Genomic DNA, 19690 nt, shown 5'->3' on the forward strand with positions numbered 1-19690 from the left:
GGAATTTCCTTTCTGGGTGAGATTTGAGATCTTCTCTCTTGGTTGAGCTCAGTTATCTCACTCCTAGTTGGAGCATTTCTTCAATCTGTGTTGTTTGGCATGTAGCCTCATATGTATACTTTCTTTGATTTCTGCTTTTCTCTCCACTTGGATACATGGATTTTTTTTTTTGCTATTTGCTATGTGTATTCTTTGTAGAACTGGTATTTAGTGGGAAGGGAGTCAAGCCTTTTACACAGAGTTTGAGATCCTCTTTTCCCCATTAAGGAATAGTGATTAGGAGGGCAGCTAGGTGGTATAGTAGATAGAACACCAACCTTGGAGTCAAGAGGACCTGAGTTCAAATCTGGCTTATTTGCTTACTAGTTGTGTTACTCTGGGAAAGTCACTTAACTCCAATTGCCTCCCAAAAAATAAAAGAAAGAAAATAGAAATCGTGGTTAGGAGTTTAGCTTGAACTTAAAATTGTATCGCCTAGACCAGAGGTGTCATACCCTGGAAGCCCACATTGGTCCATTACACTGCTGAGAGCAGTTCAAAACAGATTAAAATGTAATTGGGAAATAGTTAACAAAATAAATAAAAATATAATAAAACACATAAAAACATTTCATCTTAAACTAAGTCATTATGCAGCCCTCAGGGAATCCTTATGTATGCATTAGTGGTCCACATTTCTGTTTGAGTTTGATACCACTAGCCTAGACTAATAATATTTAACAGAGAGAAAGATATAATCCTATCCCATTACCACTCTCTCTGAGGAGAGCAGAACAGCTGGCCTCTGGCTCCAACTTTTAGCTTCTCCTCTTTGCAAGAGTTAAAGTCTCCTTTGGAGAATAATGGAGGAAGGAGATGGTAGAGATGTGTCTATTCCCGTTTCCCTGATAGCCAGGCATTATTTTTTCAAGCATCTTTATAAAACTATAAGTTCTAGACAAGCTGCTGCTGATCTGAATTGCTTGCAAGACCTTCCTCACTGATGAAACCATAGTTCTGGTCTTTTTGTCTTCCTCCTTGACTCTTCCCCCCTGGGATGACTGGAGATCAATCTTACTTTGTAGAAGGAGAGTGGACCAGGTGCCTGATGGAAGGCCCTTTCATCAATGGGATTCAGGGTTCTAGGACGTATAGGACAAATCATGGAAAAAGTTTGCAAAACTTTTTTTTTCTTTTTAATATAAATCAATCAACAAACATTTACTTTGTGCCAGGCACATATCCTTGGCTTTTTGATATGGAAATGAAACAAGTCCAAGATTAGGATCAGATTAAAGCAAATCCTCAGGGTGTTGGGAATGGGAGTGTGTGTGTGTGTGTGTGTGTGTGTGTGTGTGTGTGTGTGTGTGATCAGATAAAGCAACATCTCAGTCTGTGTTTTCATCTTTGTTCAGCACTTGCTGGACTGGAAGGGGTGACACCCAAGAGACTGGGAAAAATGCCAAAAGTCTGACCTCTCCGTGCCTCCCTTCCCTCACCCATACCCCCCCCTTCCCTGACATCTCCACCCACCCCATGACACTCAGCAGTGATATAGAATGACAGGGGACTGGGAGATGATTTAAAATGACAGCCCCAAGCTCCTGCAGAAGGCAATCACTGCCTCTGCAACTGCTCAGGCAGAAGTCTTCCTTTCCATGTAGAAAGAATCACTGTCCCTCTTCCCCTCATCATGGCCTATCTAGGAGCCCATTTTGCCTTTAGATCCCGCTGGCAAAAGACAGATGATGAGCTGTGTCGGCATAGCATGTCCTTCATCCTTCACAGGGCGATCCGCAATGACTTCTTTCAGAGTTATCTCTATCTCCTGGAAAAGCTTTCTCTGAGTGAGTACATGAGACCTACAGGACCAGAGCAGGGAGATGCCTGGGGTGGCTGTTTTGGGCATGTGTGTATGGGGAGAGGCAGGAAAGTAACGTTTTACATTTTCTTTTTCTGCTACAAACCACCCAGAGGGCAACTTTGAGCAGCCACATGCCTGAGGATTCCTTTTATGGGAGAGGAGAGAGCAAAGATTCTCACGGGAATTGTACCTTAAACAGTGAGTTAGAACTGCAAGTTTCTAGACTGAGATTCATTGTAGTCAAGGCATTTTTTCTTCCCATCTGAGATGTAGAATTAGAAGCACTTCCTCTGCCTGAAGGAGATTCCCTATGGTACAATGGAAAGTGTACTCAATGGTGCTAAAGTCATAGGTTTGCTGTTCAGTCATTTCAGGTATTTCTGGCTCTCCATTACCCCATTTGGAGTTTTCTTGGTAAAGATACTAGAGTGCTTTGCCATTTCCTTCTCCAGCTCATTTTACTGATGACCTCAGTTCAAATTCTATCACTGAGGCTTACTAAATGTGGGATCTTAAGCAAGTCCCTTAACTTCCTTAGGCCCCAGTTTCCTTATCTGAAAAAGGAAGGGGTTGGAAGGGGTGCCCTCTAAAGTAGTTCATAGCTCTATATCTGTGATCCTATGGGTATGATTACTATTTTGCAAATACTTAGGGCTCTCAAAGTCATTAAGTTTGAACTGCAGCTTTTTAAGGATCTAGGAGGGGTGTAGACTCACTAAACAATGATAGGAAAATGGTGCACTAGTTTGTCTTCAGCTTGGGTCTCTGATAAATCCCTTATGCTAGGCTTAATTTGGTTTTGAAATATGCACAATGTGACATACTCTTCAAATTCTTGAACTTTAAAATATTCTTCTTTGACCTTTATGAGCCACAATAGTAAGCAGAGAAAATGAAAAAGGCAACTTTTTTTTTTGCTTTTTGGAAGGCAATTGGGGTTAAGTGACTTGCCCCAGGTCACACGGCTAGTTTTTGTGTTGTGTCTGAGGTCGAATTTGAACTCAGGTCTTCCTGACTCCAGGGCCAGTGCTCTATTCACTGCACCACCTAACTGCCCCAAAAGGCAACTTTTAATTCTTTTTTATTTGGCTGGGGTCAGAGGGAATAGAAAGGGGAGTTGTTATGAGAAACTGGGATAATTGTCCTCTAGTTTTCTCCAATTTTCAAAGAATTGAATAATAAAATAATATAATAAAAAATATAATAATAAATACACTATAATAATAAAATAGTAATAAAAGGTTTATCAGACCTGTCTACTCTTATTTCTATTGCACTGGTTACTTCAGAGCATCATTTATAGCCAATCTATAGCAAATAAAGTCATGACTAAGGAATAAGGTAGTTTTATATAGTTGGAGTTTTTTCAGGAACAGTAAGGGAGTCATTCATGCATGGTCCCCAGACAATTTTTCTGAGGTTGCCTGAAAGCCCGTTTAGATCTTAGGTGAAGTAGGGCAGTTTTTAGAGCCTGGAAATAGTCAACAAATTTAGTTCAATTCAACCCACATTTAAGGGCCTACTATATACCAAGCATCATTCTTTGTGATGAAACTATAAAGACAAAATAGTCCCTGCCCTTGAGAACCTTGTAGTTTGCAGGAGAATACAACAGATACACAGATAAATAAGCACAAAGTATATACAAAAGAATACAAAGTATTTTCTTTTTATTTTCAAATGCTTTATTAACTTCTGACTTACATCATTCATTTCTGCCAGATTTTGAGTTACAAATTTTCTCCCCGTTTTTCCCCTACCCACCGCCCCAAAATAGCAGGCCCACAGGATTCCCCTCCTCCAATCTGCTGTCTCCCATATCTTCTCTCATACCCCCTTAGACTTTTCCAGTAGGGCATGGTGGATCTCTATGCCCCAGTGCCTGTATAACTTATTTCTCAATTACATGTAAAATAGTATTAATAATAGTATATATATATATTAAACATTTGATTTTAAAACTTTGAATTCCAGATTCATTCCCTTCCTCCCTTGTCACCCACCCTTAAGGGGAAGATAAGCAGTTCAGTAAAGGTTGTACATGTGTAGCTGATGCAAAACATTACCATAGTAGATATATTGTAAAAGACTGACTATATTCCTTCCCTCCCATCCCACCCCCACTTGTTCTATTCTCTACTTTGATCCCATCCCTTTTCAAAAGTGGGTGCTTCCAACTTCCCTCCCCCCCAACCTGCCCTCCCCTCCATCATCCCCCATCTCATCCCCTTCCCCCCTACTCTCTTGTAGGGTGAGATGCCCTATTTAGTATGTATGTCATTCCCTCTCTGAGCCAAATTCGAGGAGAATAAGGTTGACCCATTCCCTTTTGCCTTCCTATTCTTCCCCTCCATTGTAACCATTTTCCCTTGCCTCTTCTATATGAGATAATTTACCCCATTCTGTCTCTCCCCATCTCCTTTCATTATATTCCTCTCTCACCTCTTAATTTCACCTTTTAAGTATCATCCCTTCCTGTTAAATTGGTCCTGTTCCCTCTATCTATGTATACCTGTAAACATATATACACACATTCCCATATGTATTCATATGCTCATATACCCTCTGATATAAATGAGATAAACTATGTAAAATGCTTTGCAAATCTTAAAGCACTTTATCATTGTTATCTAGCAGATTGAAATCCTTGATACTACTCAACAGGCAAAAATGTTTTATATACCTCTTGGCACTGAAAAATCTCTCAAAGTTGATCCTGGCCTATTTCAATTGTGACTGGCTTTGGTTAATTTAGCTAAGAATATGCCACAAGTGAATAATATTTATTTTGACCATTAGAAATCACAGAAGCTACAATTTACCCCAATTATAGTAATCAGCCACATTCAGGCACCTCTCAGACTCTCCCAATAATGGTTTTCAAGATCCCCTACTTTCTAGGGAATTTTTTCTGTCTTATCTCTTCAATTTGTTTTGGGTAGTACTGAACTGTAAAATTTATATTAGTACTCAGTATTCCCTCATTCTTTTGATATTGTTTCTTTGCTTGTTGTAGACAGATGAACTTAACTCTCTGAAGACCTCAAAAAATCCTTAGATTACTTCTAGGCTTAACTTAGGTGACTCTTTTTTGGAGAAACCTTTCTTCCTCATTTTATTATTGACGAAATGGTTTCTAGCTTCTTTTGAGGTCCAATCTAGGTGCTGAAAGCTTTCCTCATCTCCCTAGTTTTCATCTTAAATGATCTTGTGTTTACTTGTTAATATAACCATTATCCAGTCCCCCCAACCCTCCAATAAAGTATAAACTCCTTGAAGTCAGGGACTGTATTTCTTCTTTTCTTTGTACTCCCAGAGGACAGTGTAGACACACTGGAAGGAACAGAATTTAAGAATGCCTTGAGGAGTACCTCGAAGCTGTGTCGTGTCACTTGATGCAGCACATCTTTTAAAACTACCGGGCAAGGAAAAAAGAGATAGAATGAAACACTCAGAGTAAAATATCAATAAATGTTTTCACATCAATTGATGTGCCTTGTCCTTCTAGTATTAATAAATGCTTTCTAGATGAAATTGAACTGAAGAACTTGTTAAGGTCTGTTTAAATGAGTCTTTACCTTTTTGAGGGAAGTATCCTGCTCAGTTCTTTTTACTCTCCTCTAGTAATCTCATTCACTCCCATGTCTTTAATTACCACTATAATGATGTTGATAACTAGCATTTAGATAATTCTTTAAGATTTTCAAAGCACTTTATAAATATCTCTTATCTTCACACCAACTTTAGGAGGAAGGTATTATTATTATCCTGATTTCACTAATGAGGAAATTGAGGCAAAGGTTAAATAACTTTCCTAGGGTCACACAGTTACTAAGTGTCTGAGGCTGGGCTTGAATCTTCCTGACTCTAAGCCCAGAGTTTTATTCACTGAGCCGCTTAGTTGCCTCGACTAACACCCAGAACCAATTCTACAATGTTAACCTCTCATGTCCAGACCTGAATCTCCAACTGATTTATAGGATAGCTTTTCTTGGAAGACCTACCAGTCCCTCAAACTTAAAATATCCTAGACTGAGCTATTACTTTTCCTTCCAAAGCAAATCAATGCTACAGGGAAAGCAATGACTTTCCTGTAATAATTAGAAAGTTAAGGAGATAGGAAGGAACTGAGTAGTTAGATAGCAAGGGTGTTGAGCACCGCCGGTTAAGTGAAAAAGTCCCCTTCAGTCCAATACCTTGATCTCTGGAGGACTTGTTCAAGTCTTTAGCAGGAAAAAGTCTGAGTGTTTTGACTCCTGGCCAAAACGATGAAAGTCTAGGAGGTGCAGACAAGTTCTAGAAGTACCTAAATCCCAAAATAGGTTGGGCTGTTAGAAAGTTGTGTTATACTCAAGCCTGGGGGAAATCAACATTTAGCCCAGGTAGTAACTGTGAACATTTGAAGGTACTTAGTTGTTCCTCAGCATTTGTATTTCTTTAAAGATGACTCTATTTTCATATCATTAAAATATATCATGTTAATATTAGTTAATATTTATGCTTGGTTGCTTTAATAAAGGAGTGTTTTCAACTATACTGTGATGCCTGTAACCAAAAATTCCTATTTCCAAATTACCCAGAAAATAACCCTAGTTCTCTGTGTTGCTTTGGCTTGGGATACCAAGGGGATTGAGACCTATGACTATGGCTTCCGTTAAGACTAATTTTGGGCTTAAAAGCAGCTCGCATTCGTTACCACGTAGAGGCACACCATGACTTACCCAAGGAGATATATACAGAGTACCCATGTGAAATCTAGGGGGTCCATCTTGATTACATGTATTCAGAGATTTTATGACCAGCAGTTGGTGATATCAAGCCTTTATTGGGAGCAATTCCTCTTTATAAAAGTAAGTCCTATATGAGAGCCTATAGAGAGAGATCTTGATATTGAGGATTATTATGGAAGGAGAGTGGGCTGTCTGTCTCTTTGTAGAGAAAGAGGTAGGGAGGAAATCAATCTTCACACTTAAAACATTTTATAGTGATGTTCTGTAATGAAGTATTTTGCTGAAATGATTTCCCTGGGCTGCAGAGATTAATGATTGAATAAGCACCTGTTCAATTAAAATTCCCCATTTGTATTATGAGAAGTGCTGCTCACCACTGTTAAGCTCTAAAAATATGAGAGCAATGACTAGTAGCTATTTTCCCAAATGGAACTGAAGCCAATATATGCTGTGCTATCTTTTTTTTTTTTGCTTTTTTTGGGGGGGGGTTGTGCTATCTTTTTTGATCAGAAGGTAGTGGGGGGGAATCCATTCAAAATACAGATTTTGTGCTGGAATGTTCAGAAAGGAAGGTGCTTTTTGGAGGTAACAAATACATTCATTTACTCATTTATTCCAGTTCTAATGCCATATATAATACCATTAATCCATAGATTTCTTGAAATAAAGAGACTCTTCGTTGTCTTTTGGGAGAATCAAATATAGGCCTAGAAATCAATGTCCAATTAAAAATAATAGCTAACACATATAGCATTTTAAGTTTTAAATTGCTCTTTCAAAACTCTTTTAACAACTCTATACTTTTTTCTGGGATGATCTCATCAGCTCCCATAGGGTCAATTTTCATCTCTCTCTCCTCTCCAATTCATACTCCAAACAACAGCCAAACTGATTTTCCAAAATCTAAATTCTGACTATATTTCTGCCTTACTCAAAAATATTCAGTCTCCCGATTGGCCCTAGAATAAAATATAAAATCCTCTGCCTGGCATTCAATCCTGACTAAACCTCAATCCTGGATTTCTCCCATCATTTGCTTTCTTTGCTCTCTTCAGGTACTGTTGGAAAGAGTTATAGAAAAGTCATGATGCCCTGCTAATTAGGTCCACTACAAATTTAGGTTCCTTGATTTGAACAGAGCAATCACAGGAACAACTCAACCATTCTATTTGTCTCTAATGGATTCACTTATCTACTCTCCAACTGCAGCTATTCCAGACTTCCTTGTCTTTCCCCCAGGCTGCCATTGCAACCCCTCCCCTAAAGCCAATTGCTTTTTGGACAATTCAGACTTTATGTCCTATAGACATCTCAAATTCAACATGTCCAAAATAAACCAAACAAACCAAAACCAAATAAACAACAAAAAATAAACCAAAATAAAATTATCTTTTCCCTTCTTCCAAACTTGGCATTCTGAGTCAGAACTCCCAGGTATAAATTATCTTTCTCACTTGAAATTGCTCTGTATGATTTCATGCCTACTTCTTACTTATTTATCTGCATACATGTTTTGTCTTTTTATTCCTATAAGGAATATTATATTATGTATATATTATATCTCATTATATTCTTATGACACCTTGAAAGTAAGGACTATTTTATTTTGTCTTTGACTCTCCAGTGCCCTTTGCACATAGTGGGCATTTTATAAATATTTAATTATTTGAATTAGGTGACACAAACATAATTATTCCCATTTTATAAATGAGGAAGCTTAGAGTCAGAGAGGTTATGGTCATACAGCAAATAAGTGTCAGAGCTAGGGTTAAAACTCCAGTTTCTTGATTCTAAATTCTGTACTTTTTTTTTTTTAACTATGCCATGCTTCTCTTTCCAAAACTACCAAGGACTATCTTTAAAGAGAGTCCACTGGGTCTATTTCCACTGGTTGCTAAATTTGCCACACAGAACTTCAAGGACTTCTAAAATGACATCATTATATATCCCAGAAGGCAAAGCTGTTTCCCTTTTCCAGGTAAAGGAGAAGTCCTATGAGTTGTTCCCAATGTGGGCCACATTTAAAGCCATGAGGAGGGGAGAGGCTGGAGGCTGCTGTGACAGCTCATATATCTTATTTAGTTAAATGCTTCTGTCAACTAGGTGAAAAGAAGTAGTTGAACTAACAAACCAGAAAAGGCCCCCTCCTGAGCCAGGCTCCCACAGAGCTGTGCATTCCTCTTGTGGTGCAAATGTTGCCAGCACCATGGGAAGATGGGAATGTCCCTATTCATGCATTAATGTTTTAATAAGTTCTACCAAACAGTTGACTTAAACAGGTGATGATGACCATGGCTAGTTTTACTGCTTTCATTGGATCAAGGAGGGCCTTGGCTTGTTTTCCTGCAATCATGGAATAATGTTCACAATTGGGCAATCACAGCTAACATTTACGTAGCTCTTTCCCATTACACAGAGCTTTATAGATATAATCTTATTTTATCCTCACGACAATCCTGCTAAGTAGTCATTGCAAGTTTTGTTATCACCACTTTATAGATAAAGAAATAGAGGGCATAAGGGGTTAAACTATTGCCCAGCATCGGACAGCTGGGGAGAAGTGGAGTCATGCTTCAAACAGGGTCTCCTCTTTCTTGGGATCCAAGTCTAGTGTGCTTCCTTCTTCTAATTCAAGTTATATTTATGCCTTCCATCCTTCCTACCACAGTCAATTCCCAATGACTCCTTCCCCTTCCCCCATTGAAACTTCCCTTGAAATAAAGAAAACAACAGTCTAACAAAACTGATCAACAAAATGGTCACACATGGGGCATGGATTATTAGGATATTCAGATACTAAGCTGTATCATCTACCTTAGACGAGGTAATGATGAAGCTCCTGAAATAATTTATATGTTTGGATATACCAGAGTAATGCTACCCACTTTCTTGCCAATACCCATAACTTCCCCAGAGAACTCCAGATTCACTATGCCATTACCCAGATATGAGTAGCTCTTTTCATTCAGTCCACAGAAGCCTAGTGCCCACATAGTCTGTGGAAGTATAAGATGCAAATGTCTGATGTAAAATATCACAAATTGGGGTGGCTAGATGGCACAGTGAATAGAGCACCGGCCCTGGAGTCAGGAGGACCTGAGTTCAAATCCGGCATCAAACACTTAACACAAATAACTAGCTGTGTGACCTTGGGCAAGTCACAACCCCAATTACCCTACCTTCCCCCCTCCAAAAAAGCAAAAACATATCACAAATTAAAATACAGTTGTCTAATACAGCATGACATTCTACATCTTCAGTCCTCTTACTGATGATGTACTAAGAGCCCAAATAGAAAAGACATAGGGAAGGTTGATGGGTCAGAGATTAAGTTATTTAGAATTTTGGGTATATCTCATCCCTAAATCTGTCTCCAGATTGGAGTAAGGTTACTGTTTTACTAATTTTTTAGAATACATATCTGCTCACATCAGAGGTTGCCAATTGTAAACCTAAAAACTTCATAAGTGCTTTGACAGGGTAAAAGGAAGGTGGGGCTTGGAGTGAGTTGGATGAAAAGGAGGACTCATCTGAAAGGTCCATGAGTCAGTTTGATCTAATGAATAGAACTTCATTCTAGGTGTTGTCAGGAGGCCTGGCCTGAATTACCACTCCCTGCTATATAAAGTGTAAGTGGCTGTTTTTGGCCTCACACCCCAATTCACAGGGATGTGGGAAGGATTAGTGAGATCAGATCCCCACTGAGCTTGGAGCTGTTTGGGGGAAAGGAGCCATGTACAGTAAATAATATTATTATTCAGATAACTTACAAAGGATCTCTCCAGGGTTTGCATTTCTGCCATGACTAGTTTCTGAGATCTCAGCTTTATTTGATTAGATCTCAGGAATCTGTCACTGGCAGTACTCTATAGTAAAGGTCAAACCAATATTGAACTTCAAGGGGGAGGTAGTGTGTGTTTATTGTAGAAAGAACATTGGATGGGATTAAGGAGACCACAAATCTAGTTCTAACTCAGTCACCAACTAACTATGTGACCTTAGACAAATCATTTCCCCTCTCTGGGCCTCTGTCAGGAAATAAAGACCCAAAGATTTGATAAAAATTTCTTGTAATATGAAGGCAGTATGGTGTAGTGGTTGGAGAGCTGGCTTTGGAATTCAGAAGAATTTGGTTCAGGTCCCCCAAACTGGCTGTGTACCAATGGGAAAGTCACTTCTCAGTTGCCTTAGGCTACAAATTGGAAAGCACCTGCCATTTTGTGTTGGTTGAAGAAGTTTCCTTTCTGGGGAGGTGGTACCCAAAGTAGGGGCATGGAGGGTGATGGTATGGGCTTAACTCCAAGAAGACTGTAGCATGAACACAAAAGGCATGTGACCAATCAATAAAAGGATGGGGAAATGGGTTCCTAGCAACTTTGGGACCCTCTTCAATAATGTAGTCCTTTCTTCCAGTAAGATCTATGTGTCTTCTTGAAGTATCATTTTTGGCTATGACAATCATTAAGATGAAAGTTCAATACTCCCCTACTCTACCACTTTCGATTGGGGTGATTATAATCTAATACTACTTAGATGACACAGGCAAAATTCTTTTCCTTCCTCTTCTCTCAGCATACCCCAACTGCCAAAAAGATTGTTTTTTTCATGGCTATCACAGGTGCCTCCAGCTTCTCCTAATCTTCCCCTTGCCACCCCCTTACATTTCCCAATCTTTGGTGGGAAGGAGTAAGTAGCATAGAACATGTAGGTGTGGGAGAGATACAATCTGCATTGCAGATCTCATTATATCACCTTTTCCTCTCCAATATACTGCTCTCGGGAGGACATCTATTTTCTTCAAGGGTACCACCACCCTTCCAGTATCCCACATTATCAGCCTCTTTTTTTGATCCTTAACTCCTCACCCAAATCAAATTGCTCTCTCTAAAACTACTAAAGATTTATTTGTCAAATCCTATGGCCTTTTCTTTATCCTCATCATTCTTGACCTCTAGCATCTGAAATTGCCGATCATCTTTTCTTGATAGATACTTTGGCCATTCTGAATTGGTAAAAACAATGAAAGGATGTCATGTAAAAATTTGTTAGTCTACACACTTTAAAAACTTGGGAACTGTTTTCTAGCCTATTTTAAAAATCTTAATATAGAGTTTCAGTGGTTTTTAAACTGTTTTTTTTTTTTTAAGCAGAAGCTATAATGGCACTTTGTGATTATTTGCAAGAACAACTGATTGGAATCATTCAAGGGAACTTGGGTATTTGTTAGTCCAATTTCTATTTAAAATCTCTGCATGATTAGTGGGTAAGATTGAAAAATGAGCAGCATGATTCAATGATGCTCTTCTTTCATATGGACATAGATGTCTGAAAATTATTTTCAGACAACTGTTATGCCCAAGTATAAAAAGAAAGTTAATTTAGGTGACTAAATGGATAATATTCTAGACATTGAGTCATGAAGACCTGAGTCCAAATCCTGCCTCAGACACTTACTAGCTGTGTGATCCTGAGCAAGTCACTTGCCTTTGGTAGTCCTCATTTTCCTTGTGTGTAAAATGGGGAAAAGAAAGCACCCACAACCCAGGGTTGTTGTGAAAATAGAATGGGAAGATCTTTGCAAAGACCTTTGGAAACTTTAAAGTGCTATATAAATGTTACCTGTTATTGTTATTTCATTAATGCCAACTATTGAAATCGATCTTATCAAGATTTTCCAAAATAATGTAGGATACACATAGCAATGCTCTTACTAAATTAGCATTAACAATGATATTTAAGTGAAGGCAAAAATGAAATTTGTATTATTAATAAATAAAATATTATTTAAGTATTTCATATTTATAGCATTCATTTTCAATTATTTAGATGTACTTTTATAATATCATTACCTATTAGCCCACAATAGGCTAATATTATGTATATTGCCTATAATTTTATACTATTATTAGGGAGTATTAATACCTAATGATAGTATGGTTACCTGTTGCTTAACCTTACCTACTATTACTCTTTATAATGATTAATACATGTACATGGATATATCTTAAAAATACAAGTAAACATATGGGGATGTATACTCAATTTTTTTTACTGATCAAAAAAGTTTGTAGGCCACTTTTTTACTGATGAAATCAGAGGTCTGAATAAAGAAAAGAAAAAGAAAAAAAGGCATTCTGTTTCATGATCTTCAAGGTCTCCTCCAGTTCTAAGGTCCTATTCTCTAACCCAGAGCCATTTAGTTGGTCAATAAGAATGAAGCCACCCAAATCTAGAATAAATAGTATGATAATGGGTAACCACTTACTATTCTCAAATCACTGATGTTGTTGACCAGAATATTGCTCATAGTTGTAGGAAATCTAAGCCAAAGGTTAATATGAAGAAAAGTCAACCAATGTCACTGTTGTCTTATTGAAATGGAAGAAAAGTGAGCATGGAAAATCAGATTTGAGACAAGGGATCCAATATCTGGCCTTGGGGAGAACTTAAGCTAAAGTCTCAAACCCTGTTAGGCAGGAGAGCCCATGTGAAAAGACCTCTATAAGGTTCAGGAAGAACTGCTGTTTCTACATTGCCATTTGTCCTATTAAAGGCATTTTTGATATTTCTGCTTGTTTGTTTTTACATAGAGTTTTATTTTCTCAGATAAACATATGTGAATTAGAAATATGCCCTATTTACTTTAACTCATTATTTACACTTAAGGGAAGCCTAGTTGTTAGGGCCATGAAACATTAGGCTTAAATTAAGCACTCTCATTTATCAAGCAGATTCCCAAAGGAAAATAAGAAGTCTCTGTAGTGGTAACCCAAGTCTATAAAGTATTGTCCAATGTCATAAATAAACTGCCTTATAGGTTAAGTTAACTTTTTATATCTCTAGCACTGAGAACAATGCCTAGCACACAGGAGATGCTTAATAAATCCTTTTTCATTGTATTCAAATAACTTGCCTTAGTTTCCAAATTTGACCATGAGCTTTCTAAAGGCAGGGACTATTTTTAGTCTCCTAAAAGTCCCCAAAGTGTTTTATACCTACAAGGTACTCAACAAATCTCTATTAATTGGTTGATTAAGATAAAAATTGTACAGGATGTATAGTATACAAGGTCAGCATGGTGTATCAGAGCGTAGATTTTGAGTCAGAAGATCTGGGTTTGATCTTAAGCTTTGTCACTTATGACTTCTCCAACTTTAGACCGTATCCCTTCTCTAAGTTTTTCTCATATAGAAAATGAGAGGGTTGACCTATATAATATCTATATCCTCTTCTATCTCTAAATTCTATGAGTTTATGATTTGCTATCCCTTGGGCTTTATAGACTTTCCAAATATAAACAATAATGCTGTATATTCCAAGTAAGTGTTCTGATTTCTAGATTTCTTTGACTTGGAAAGAGTGTTATTGTGAAAAAAAATGATGCTGAGCCTATGTAAATAGTTGGTTTGATGTACTGGGCTGGTCCTCCACCCCTCTGTATTTAAATTGCCAAAATTATATTGAGTCTTTGTCCTCATCAGCCAAATAAAGCAATCTATTTAGAAGCCATCTTTATCTTTTTTGCTTTAAGAATACAATAAAAACATAGTAGGAAATTGCAGCAGTTCCAGTTTCAGTCTCTAAAAATGAAATTAAAATGACCCCCCAAAGGTAAGAGGTTAAAAATACACACTTCCATTGTGATTGCAGAGTTGGTGCAGTACCTGTTTCCTTTTCCTTCCTCTCTGGGATATTCTGTCAGTCCTTTGTCATAGTTATTCCATAGGCACATCCTGGGGCTTCTTAGGGAATTAAAGGACTAGGGATGCCAACAGAGAGCTGACTCAAGATTTGGCCCACATCGTATGATCATTTGTGATGTTCCATTTGCAGTGAAACTCTATGCTTTAACAAGCCAAGTCATCAACGGTGAGATGCAGTTCTATGCCAGAGCAAAGCTTTTCTACAGTGAAGTTCCAGCGACAGAAGAGGGGATGATGGGAGATTACATTGAACTGTCTAACACAGATATCCAGGCCTCCCGGGAATTTCTTCGAAAGTTTGTCGGGGTGAGTTATCCCAGTGAAGCTTTGGTGAGGAGGAAAAGTGTGCAGAAGCCCTAGCTGGGATTCTGTTTTCAATCTTAGTGTGTGAGATAAGGGAAGCTCATGGGATTCATCAACTGGACTGCCGTGGGCTGAACTGTTTTGAGGATGGATTTCTCTATCCTCCATTGGATCACCAATGAGGTTGGGCTTCACTGAACCACTGGTTGATGCACTGAGGTATTTGGTATTCATAACATTGACTAATTCCATGTGCTTCATAAAGAGGTAGGTAGGTGGTACAATGGATAGAATGCTTGGCCTGGAATCAGGGAAACCTGAGTTCAAATCCAGCCTCAGATACTTACTAGCTGTATGACCTTGGGCAAGTCACTTGCCTCAGTTTCCTCACCTGTAAAATGGAGATAATAATAACAACATCTAGCTTCCAGGGTTAATGTAAGGGTCAGATGAGATAATAATTGTAAAGCAATTAGGATAATACCTGGCTATCTAAATATTAGTTGTTATTGTTTTTGTTATTTTCTTCCAGCAATGGTATTGATAACATGAGCTGATGCCACAAGGCAGGGGTGGGGAACCTGGGGCCTCCAGGCCACATATGGCCCTCTTGGGTGTGATCCTTTGATTGAATCCAAACTTCACAGAACAAATACCCTTAACAAAAGTTGTGTAAAACTTGAACTCAGTCAAAAGGCTGAACCCAAGGACCTAGAAGGCCACATGTGGCCTGGAGGCCTCAGGTTCCCCACTTCTGCCAAAAGGGGACATCAAATATTCAAAGATATATTTTCTTCTGAACCCCACAAATAGGCAACTGGCATCTTAATGAATGAAGATTTATGTAATTGCAAATCATCGATGTGATTAGATATTTTCTAATTCTTGTCGCCTAAAACTATGTATATATGTTGTTGTTGCATTAATAGAAAAAGTAAATAATTGACATGGTGGTTTTTTTACAAATCCCCTACAAGCATGTTAGTGCTTCAGTGATCTATGATTTTACTAGAATGAGCACTTTATCCTCTGGTACAGTTTTCAAGCCTTTATAACTAAGTAGATGAGAATTTGCATAGCTAAAAAAGTCATCATCCTAGCTCTAATATTGGGGTAAGTTTCTTTGTACTTAGCACTGCTGGTCCATAGATAAGAAAAATACCGTCTACCAATAGGCGTGGACATAAACAAATTACTCCCTTAAAAATAAAAAGGCCAGTAAAAGTATGAGTAAAATAAATATCTGATTAGGAGTGAATGAACAGATTCTACCCTTGAAATTTACTAGCTTTTGCAAATTACTTAGCCACTCTGAGCCTTAGTTCCTTTAACCATAAAATAAGTGATTTTGCCTAAATAGCCTTTGAGGTCCCTTTGGATATAAATCTATGATCCTAACTCCTTCATTAACACTGATATCACAAGAAAGACTAATCTAAAACAACTGATTAATAAACATTTATTAAAGTATCTGCCACATACCAGACAATATGCTAGGTGCTGAAGTTACAAAGAGAAAAGTAAAACAGTATTTGTCCTGAAGGAGCTTATTCCATGAACAGACAACATGTACATAATTGATATATACAGAGTAGATTCAAAATCATTTTTTTGTGGGGGGGGTACGGAGGGAATGTATTATTAGTCAGTAGGAATCAAGCAAGGCATCAAGTGTTCTTCATATTACAGTAGGCTTTTATTCTTTGCACTTGTAGGCGCAACCACACTGGCATACCCAGGATAGCTGCTAGTACAGATTCTTAGATCTGGTTTACTAGGAAAGATAGCTGTTTAAAAGGTCAACAATCTTTTAAAATCACATTCACTAGTTCAGGGGGAAAATAAGCACCCTGAACTTCAGAGAAAATACAAACAGAAAATACAGAGAAAACGAGAAGAGAAATAAAGATCAACAGACAGGGCTTCTGACCGAGAAATTAGCACAGATCAACAGACAAATCCAACTGCCTGACCAATGCAATAGATACATAGTTAGCAGAGAGAGAAACACCAACATCTGTGTTTTTCAGAGCTAGGCAGCTCCTTAATTGCTACCTAGAGTCTCATCTGGTCAAATCACAAGAACATTCTTCCAATGAGTAAGCCCCAAAGCAAAATCTTAACCTCAGAGTATATATACCCTTTTTAGAGCCAAAGGGAATCACAACCCTCATAACTGAGTGCCTAATTAGAAATTAACAAAAGGTATGAAAGCCTTCTTACAAGCAAGCCTCCCCTAAGCAAACTTCCCTTAATGGGCTCCACATGAGACCTATTAATGGGTGGGGAAGATCTTATATCCTATTAACATTACAGCACTTAATTCTACAGATAATTTGGACTATCCTAATCTTTGTAATAAACCTTTTCATGAGAACATTTTATAGTGTGTGCACAGGAAATTTACAGCTCATTAATGATAATACTCCAAAAGTTCATTTGTCAATTGATTGTCAGGTACTTGTAATGACTTTTGTCATAGAAATAGTTATAGTCTTTTGGGGTTAGTTTAAGAACCTATGAACTTATTTGATCTAGAATGTAGTTGAAGTGTAGCTAGTTGAAGCCCCCAAGCCCTAAGCCCCTCTGAATCTTGAATTCCTTTCCCTCTCCCCTAAGTACATCTAAACCCTGAGACCAGTGGTAGGGTACATGGAAGATGGTAGCTGGAGAATAGCATCTCCATTCAGTCAACTCCCCAGTCAGCTGCAGAAGCAAGGGGTATGGTGATAGCTATTATTTGCAGTTATGTTTGTCAGGGGTAGGGTCAGTTGTTTGTGAATCAAATATTCTTAATTTTATCAATTTTTTTTGTGAAATAGTAAAAATCCATGCCCTCCTTTTAGTTGAGTATGAACCACATTTCTCTTCCAACTTCTCCCAGTCAAGGTTAGGGTGTTCAATAGTCAATTAGCATTTATAGGTCCCAGGCCAAGCCCTACTTGGTCATTATTTTGGCCCTGTTGGCTCAGAATGAATGTAAATAGCAATTGTTTCTGTTTTGGCCAGAAACCCTGATGGTCTTTCCTTCCCAGATTGATTTTTTTTAATTTAAATTTTTATTTTTTTTATTATTTTTTAAACTAGGTTAAGAGGCCATTCTCTGCCTCATTTCTTAATTTCTTCTAAACCTTAATCACTGAATGGGCATTGCCTCAGTCAAATAGCCACTTGTCAAATATCTTAGCTTTAAAAGGCCAATGTTCCCTACTGCATCCTGTGCCATCTCCAGCTGTCCTGATCTATATCTGGCCACTGGTCCCAGATGGCTCTGGAGGAGAAAGAGAGGCCTGTGATTTTGCATAGCCCTCTCTCACTTAAATCCAATTCACTCGCATGTCATGGCATCACCTCCCTGATGTCATGGCTCTCTTTGAAAACAAAAGACAAAAACAATAATATGTATTAAATGACTACTATGTACCAGGCACTGTGTCACTGTGATAAGGATACAAAAAAAAGGCAAAAGACAGTTCCTATTCTCAAGCATCTTGCTGTCTAATGGGGAAGCAACATGCAAACAATTATATAAAAATAAGATATACAGGGTATCTATATATCTGAATATCTGTATATCTGAATATCTGTGTATCTGAAACTGAGGTTTAAGTTATTAAAACTTAATGCTTTTACAGCCTTAATAGCTTAAAATTTCACTAAGATTTTTGGGATACCACATTAGAGATAATCCCCAGAGAGAAGGCAGTAGCATCAGGATTTGCCTTGCACAACAAGGGAGGTAGAAAATAGTTACCCTGTGCTTCGAGCATATTTGGAGAACTGTGTTGTGTTCTGAGTCACATTTTAGTAAGGATATTGACACTCTGGAGAAACAAACATGCATGGTGGAAGGCCTGAAGAAAATGTGAAGTAAGGAAGTAGAGAGATCCCAAAATGTAAGAGCTGCCTCCAGAAGTAGTAGGTTTAGGTAAAGACTGGGAGTTGTAGAAAGGATTCCTGAATATGTCTCTCTAAGGTCCCTCCTAACTCTGAGATTCTGGCCCTATAACACTTTATGAATTTAGTCACTCATCTTGGCATTCTATCCCTTTGAAGAGGATGACAGTCTGACCACCAGGATCCATGCGTGAGTCCCATTAACTTTTCTCCTTCCCCTTCTCCTCACTTTGTAGGGGCTCAAGGTCATATAATGATTGGTAGCTTCTAGTTTCCTTGGTATAAGAAATCTTTCTCCCTTTCCCCTGATGCAGAAGGAAGAAAGATTTGGAATAGAAAAAATTAGACAAGGAACGGGAATTTCCATGAGGAAATAGAATATAAAGATTTTTGTATTTGTATTGTAACAGAAATTGATAGACCATGTGCCAATGTCAAAAGAATACTTCAAATTCCACCTGACACTTGGATCTTGGACAAGTCCCTTAACATACCCGAGTCTCAGTTTCCTCATGTACAGAGAGAGACAGACTTGATGGCATCCGAGGTCCCCTCTAGCTCAACATCTATGACCTTTGTATTTGGTGAATGACTTGGGACTTATAAAGGCTCTCTTTTTGAGCTATCAATGCTCATTTGTAGTGTCCTATAATTGGATACAAACAGCATATTTTTAGAGTTAATATTACTACTATTACACCAGGGTGACCTTAATGATCTGCTAAATTAGTAGCCAGGGCAAGATCCAAGAAGTGAGGGAATACTTGTCTCTGACAAGATTTATTTTTGTGTCAGCTGGGAAAAGGCAGACCGTTTGAATACTTTTATTGCTTTCACTTCAGCAGCAGTTACAAGGGGGCAAGAGAGAGTGTTTACATTTCATGCAAATATATTTATTGAGCAGATAAATAAACAAGACTAGGAGGCTAATAGCCCTGTTGATATCTTGCCATTCTTCCAACTTCTTGAAATAGTGAATTTGCTCTTTCTTAAAAACAGCTAGTATTTCATAGTTTGTGTTTCCCAGAAAGATGATTTTTGGTCTAAGCTTCAGGTTGTCCTTCCTTTAATCTACTTTTCTAAAATTAAATTTTACTGCCCTCTATTTTTAAGCATTTATTTTTTCTCCCTTTCTATCCAATGCATTCCCTACAATTCACATCCTGGAAAAAAGGAAAAAACAAACTTTTGTAAGAAATAGGTATAGAAAAACA

At 38.0% G+C, this 19690-nt stretch overlaps 1 protein-coding gene across 1 annotated transcript in view; it reads left to right on the forward strand.

Annotated features, from left to right (window-relative positions):
• The first annotated feature begins 1535 nt into the window (after positions 1 to 1535).
• The window catches only part of NTMT2 (N-terminal Xaa-Pro-Lys N-methyltransferase 2), a 28866-nt gene continuing 10711 nt past the window's right edge, over positions 1536 to 19690 (forward strand). The window contains exons 1-2 of the mRNA XM_069094757.1: positions 1536 to 1826; positions 14407 to 14582. Of these exons, the coding sequence (XP_068950858.1) occupies positions 1673 to 1826; positions 14407 to 14582 (330 nt within the window). The 5' untranslated portion in view covers positions 1536 to 1672. The remainder of the gene's footprint in view (positions 1827 to 14406; positions 14583 to 19690) is intronic.

This window comes from Petaurus breviceps, unplaced genomic scaffold, assembly GCF_028583685.1.
Source record: "Petaurus breviceps papuanus isolate PSGF00001 unplaced genomic scaffold, PetGlider_PUasm1.0 220, whole genome shotgun sequence".
NCBI lineage: Eukaryota > Metazoa > Chordata > Mammalia > Diprotodontia > Petauridae > Petaurus > Petaurus breviceps.